The sequence below is a fragment of the Echiichthys vipera genome (assembly GCF_963691815.1).
Source record: "Echiichthys vipera genome assembly, chromosome: 4".
Taxonomy (NCBI): Eukaryota; Metazoa; Chordata; class Actinopteri; order Perciformes; family Trachinidae; genus Echiichthys; species Echiichthys vipera.
Genome location: NC_139829.1, coordinates 28,157,111 through 28,162,579, shown reverse-complemented (window position 1 = coordinate 28,162,579; position 5,469 = coordinate 28,157,111). Strand labels below are relative to the sequence as shown.

The 5,469-nt window shown below is 43.9% G+C and overlaps 1 protein-coding gene across 1 annotated transcript; it reads left to right on the top strand.

Moving 5' to 3' along the window:
- Positions 1-2,363: 2,363 nt before the first annotated feature.
- LOC310946447 (leucine-rich repeat transmembrane neuronal protein 4-like) lies at positions 2,364-3,974 on the top strand (the record flags this gene model as incomplete). The annotated part of the gene is made up of 1 exon (XM_083912912.1): positions 2,364-3,974. One exon carries the CDS (start codon positions 2,364-2,366, stop codon positions 3,972-3,974), a length of 1,611 nt encoding a protein of 536 aa, XP_083769038.1.
- Between the last annotated feature and the right edge of the window lie 1,495 nt (positions 3,975-5,469).

Genomic DNA, 5,469 nt, shown 5'->3' with positions numbered 1-5,469 from the left:
CTGGTGTGCACATGCGGCCATTTCCTGTATTTTCCTGTACGAGATAAGATCTGGTCCATGAAGTCATCGTTGAGTCAGTAGCACATCTTCACTCACTGAGTGTTCTTCTGATTAAAAGCAGCCTCGCTCGGCAGCATCATTGTCAAGCAGCACGTTTTCCCACCCTTCCCATTTCCTGAATGACATGTGAGGCAGCGCACCCTTTGAAGAGTGGATTTTGTTTGACGTTCAGTCCAAAAATGTGCTCCTATGAGTCTGGGAGGTATTCAATTAACAGAATCGCTAACTTTCAAGCATCTGAGCTTCACCCCTGCTGTGGTGTTCATGAATCAGATTTCATAAATACATTTCTTCTTAACACAATCCATAGGCGTTAAAGAAGAATCCTGTTTGACCAAGAATATTAACCCTCCCTCAGTCGGATACGGATTTCATTAGCTCATTCCTTTAAACCAGTGATCTAGGTGCAGATTTCTCTCTTATCTTTGTCAAAGCCATGTATTTGTGGATTAATGTCAACTGCTCTTAAAACAGGACATTTCTTTTTGCATGCACAAGGGGTTGCTGTTACCACACATCATACGATTCAGACTCTCCAAGGCTGTGCAGTCTACAGTGGTGTTTTCCACACTGCTGTGTCCGATGTGATGAATGTCTATGCAAAGCGGCGTGACTAAAGTATGAAAAATTAGTATGAAGTGACAATAGAATACCAGATTTCCCTATCTCCCCCTACTTAAATCATGTTTTCCTCCGTCCTCTGCTGCTTGTTCACTGTTTGCCTCATAAGGGCCATTCATTTGAATACCAATAATCTCACTGATGTCACCTCATCAGCAGCATCTCTAGACACCAGTAGGTGTTAACTGTTTATCTACATACTCTCACACTGCTGCCTCGGAGTCTGGATGGATGCTGCGTGTCAACAACTCACTGAAGCTGTTCACATAATTATGGTTTTAACAATGTGCTGGTGGGAACTCAAAGTATTCTACATTTTGAATAAATGACTGAAATTGTTAATGAATGAAGGGTGGATTTGGATGCATGCAACCACCCTTACTTATGTCGATCAAGGAAATATTACGTCGTCATCATCATGGTCAGTATGTATTATTACATTGTGCATGATGCCTGTGGATCCTTACCACGCCCCACATTTATGCATGCTTTGGGTAATAATGAGCAAATAAGTTGAAATCGTAAAAAAATAATCCTAAAATCTAAGGGTTACTGTGAAAATATAAACAAAATGTCAAACCAAATGTGTCTCAATTTATTTAGATTCCTCCACTGAGTGAGGTAAATATTACAGTATTCATATTTTTGCCTTAATATTAAATGAGACATAAAAGAGACAGTTAATGGGAAAAAACAAATATTAAGATAAGATAGATCCTTTTAATGTTTACTTGAGGCACATCACCTTGCCTGATTGAACATATAGCTGGATGTACATGGCTGGATATTAGGCTTATATGTGTGCTTAAGGACGCCTACGCCTCTGAGGGGAGAAAGAGACAGAGAGGGGTGGGAGTGAGTGTGTGTGTGTAAGAGAGAGAGAGAGAGAGAGAGAGAGAGAGAGAGAGAGAGAGAGAGAGAGAGAGAGAGAGAGAGAGAGAGAGAGAGAGAGAGAGAAGGACTGCATGGAGTAGAGGATCAGTCTATTGGCGCTCAAATGGGTTATTGCGCACACAGCCGGCTGAACTGTAGCGGCGACTCCAACTACGAGTGTGAGGGTGTCCTGTTTCCGCGCGTCAGATGCAGATCAGGATGGGGGGGCTCGCACCGCTGCGGAAAAACTTGCGTATTTGAATTCCTCCTGTAATTAAAGCCATTAAGTGATGCTCGGATCGAGCCTGAGGCTGCATGAACTGCGCTCTTCTCATCCCAGAGCGTTTTAATGTGCTCTTCATTTCAGAGGACTACTCCTTCCCTCAGTAACGATGGGTAAGTCTTTGTGTTCTTCACAATTTACTGACACAGTTTCTGCCTCTCGAGGCTCCTCGTAGCCAAGACGACAGCTATGACCAGTTAATAGTGACAGATGCGTTAGTTCCTAAAGTTAATTTCTTACATTGAAAGAATAAGGAGGTGAACTATTTGTTCAAACATTTATTAATATTACCTTTTCCCCCGCCCCCTGCACTTTCTCTGTGTCTGAATATTTCCTCTCATTAATTCTTTATGAAGCAGGTCTGGTGTCTCAGACATCAGACCTCAAGCTGCTCCTCACTACATGATCTCCTGTTTGAAGATTTCTCAGAGTTACTTATTCAAAGGTCTTTGAGCAAACACATTATCTAAAACCAAGTCATCCCTTTGATTTCCTGTGCCCCACTCTACTCCCAACAGGTTCTGTGATGCTGGACTGGAGGTTATCGTGTCTTCTTCTGCACGCAGCTGTTTTACTGCTGCTTGGCAAGGGGGAGAGGATGTGCCCTGCGAGTTGTCGCTGCGAAGGCAAGATTGTTTATTGCGAGTCGGGCATCTTCCAAGCCATCCCAGAAAACATCACCACGGGGTGCCAAGGTCTGTCTCTGCGCTATAACAGCCTGCTGGTTCTGTTGCCGTACCAGTTCGCTCACCTCAATCAGCTTATCTGGCTTTATTTGGACCACAACTCCTTAAAAGATGTAGATGCTTTAGCCTTTCACGGTGTGCGCAGACTCAAAGAACTCATCCTCAGCTCCAACAAAATAAGTCATCTGCACAATAACACATTCAGCGCAATACCAAACCTGCGAAATCTGGACTTGTCCTATAATCAGCTGCAGTCTCTGCAGCCAGGGCATTTGTATGGCCTGCGCAAGCTACAAAATCTCCACCTTCGATCCAATGGCCTGAAACAGATCTTTGTTCGTACGTTTCTGGAATGCCGCAGCCTGGAGTTCTTGGACTTAGGTTACAACCGCTTGCGGAGCCTCACCCGCACATCATTCTTAGGGCTGTTCAAGTTGAAAGAACTTCATTTAGAGCACAATCAATTTTCCAGGATTAATTTCTTCATTTTCCCGCGCCTTACCAACCTCCAGGCTCTTTATTTGCAATGGAACCGCATACGGTCCATCAATCAAGGCGTGCCATGGACCTGGAACAAACTACAGAAATTGGACCTGTCGGGGAATGAAATCCAATTCTTGGACCCAGCGGTTTTCCAGTGTATGCCGAACTTACAAATACTCAACCTCGAATCCAACAAGCTCAGTAGTGTGCCTGGGAAAGCTGTGGCAGCGTGGACCTCACTAACCACTGTCAGCCTGGCAGGTAACGCCTGGGACTGCAGCCCCAGCATCTGCCCTCTCATGGGATGGCTCCAAAACTTCAGAGACTCCAAAGACATCAGTATGATATGCAGCAGTCCCAAGTCTGTGCAGGGCGAAAGAGTCGTGGACGTGGTGAAGAATCACTCGACGTGCGCGGACGTGTCAAGTGTTTTCTCAACCACCACTCTCATCGATCTGACTTCCTCCGAAGTTGTGAACATCACAACTCCCCTCTTTCCTTATGATGTTACAGACACTGGTACTGAAGCACCCATACAGAGGTTAACCCCTTCAGCTGCTCGCCCCAGTTGGACAGACAGAAAGACAACAGAGTCCGCAAACATGAGCTCCACATCACCCATCTCCCCTGAACCCCCTACACCGTTTATCCCAGAGCTACAGTTTGAACATATGGCTTTCCATAAAATCATTGCAGGCAGCGTAGCCCTGTTCCTGTCAGTGGCATTGATCCTTCTGGTTATTTATGTCTCGTGGAGGCGCTACCCCAACACCATGAGGCAGCTGCAGCAGCACTCTGTCAACCATAAGCGCAGGAAAAAGGCCCGCAAGCAGGAACAGGACCTTAACTCTCAGTTACAAGAGTACTATCTGAGCTACCATTCGAACTCAGAGACAATGGACTCTTTGGTGACTGAGACAAGGCCATGCACATGCACCATATCAGGATCCATCGAATGTGAGGTCTGAGCTGCCAACTCCACCTTTTGAGACGAAAAGTGCAATTGCAAAAAACAGAGGTAAATGGGTTTCCCACAAAATGAAGTGCTTTTATCTCTAATGTGAGATTCCGCAGCACTGAAGGAAATACCTGGGAGCATAGTCCAATATGATTATGCGCACGGAGAAGAAGGGAGCTAATTATCACCCTGAGTGACACAACAACAGTGGTGGGGTCAGCCAGGTTAGCTGTGCACGATCTAAAGTAACGCTTGGACCTCTGCTGCAAGTCAGACCTGCAGAGACCACATTCTTAGTCAGAGTAGAACATACGAACAAACAAAGCCACTTTTTACTTGCTAGTTTTGATTTTTATTATGTAGCTTGTAAAGCATTTAGGATGTGTGTGTGTGTGTGTGCATTTTTGAGTGAATGTGTGTGAGTGTGTTACGGGGATGATCTGATATTCTCCTGGTTTACTGACTTCTGGTAGGAAGAGTTACAGTGTTGCACCTTATTCTCAAAAGATACTATCTGTCCAGTTAAGCTGTCCTGCATTTGGGATAATGGTGCAGCAACTGTAGAATGTATGGATGCACCAATCCAACTTTTTTTCAGTCCTGATAAACATAGGCTTAGGTTTCGGCCGATACCGAGTGCCGATCCAATGTCAGTGTTAATAATCTGTATGCTTCACTGTGTGGAAGTGACTGGGATCATTGTTTTATGCATAAGGTAACACCAGGCTTTACTTAAACATCGCTTTCTTAACTTTGTAAAAAAACAAAATGTAACTAATCGGATCGGTGCATCCCTAACTAAAAGTGGCTCTACCACAAAAACATGTTGGAACAATCTTAGAGAGAGCATCTTGTCCTGAGATATTTTGCATGAATTCCTTCTCCTTTCTAAAGACACTGTTCACTCTCTCTCTCTCTCTCTCTCTCTGGTTAAATGATCAGCTGTAATGGATGATAAAGTCACAAACAAGTCCAAACAAACTAACTATATTGAAGTCTTATCTCAGGACTGATGTTTTCCAAGCTGTAAAAAAAAAAAAAACCCATCAGGTCCCACGAAGACCTTGATGTGTCGAAAGTAACGGTGTTGATTTTCATAAAGAGTTTTGTAACGATTATTCCTATCACGGTTATAAATTGTTTGTGTAAAGACATAACAATATGGGTACTCGGCATTCTGTGTGATAATGATATGTGTAATTAAAAGAAGCACTTGACAATTGATGAAAAATCGTGTGTGTTGAGAATATCGACAAGTGGTGCATCTCATGGGGGGGGGGGATAAAAGATCCTTTCTCCAAATCCATGCATTGTGCTCTCGATGTTATACAATCCTTTGTATTTGCTGCTGCATGCGAGGGGGGGATGACATATTTTCCATCACATATCTATATATATTTTCTGTCTCTCATCTCAAACCTCAATACAGGGTAAGGGGGTCCGTGTATTTCGCTGTTTTATACTCTCTGTTTTCCCGTAAAGAGGTTTGCTTTTAGTGCAAGTGG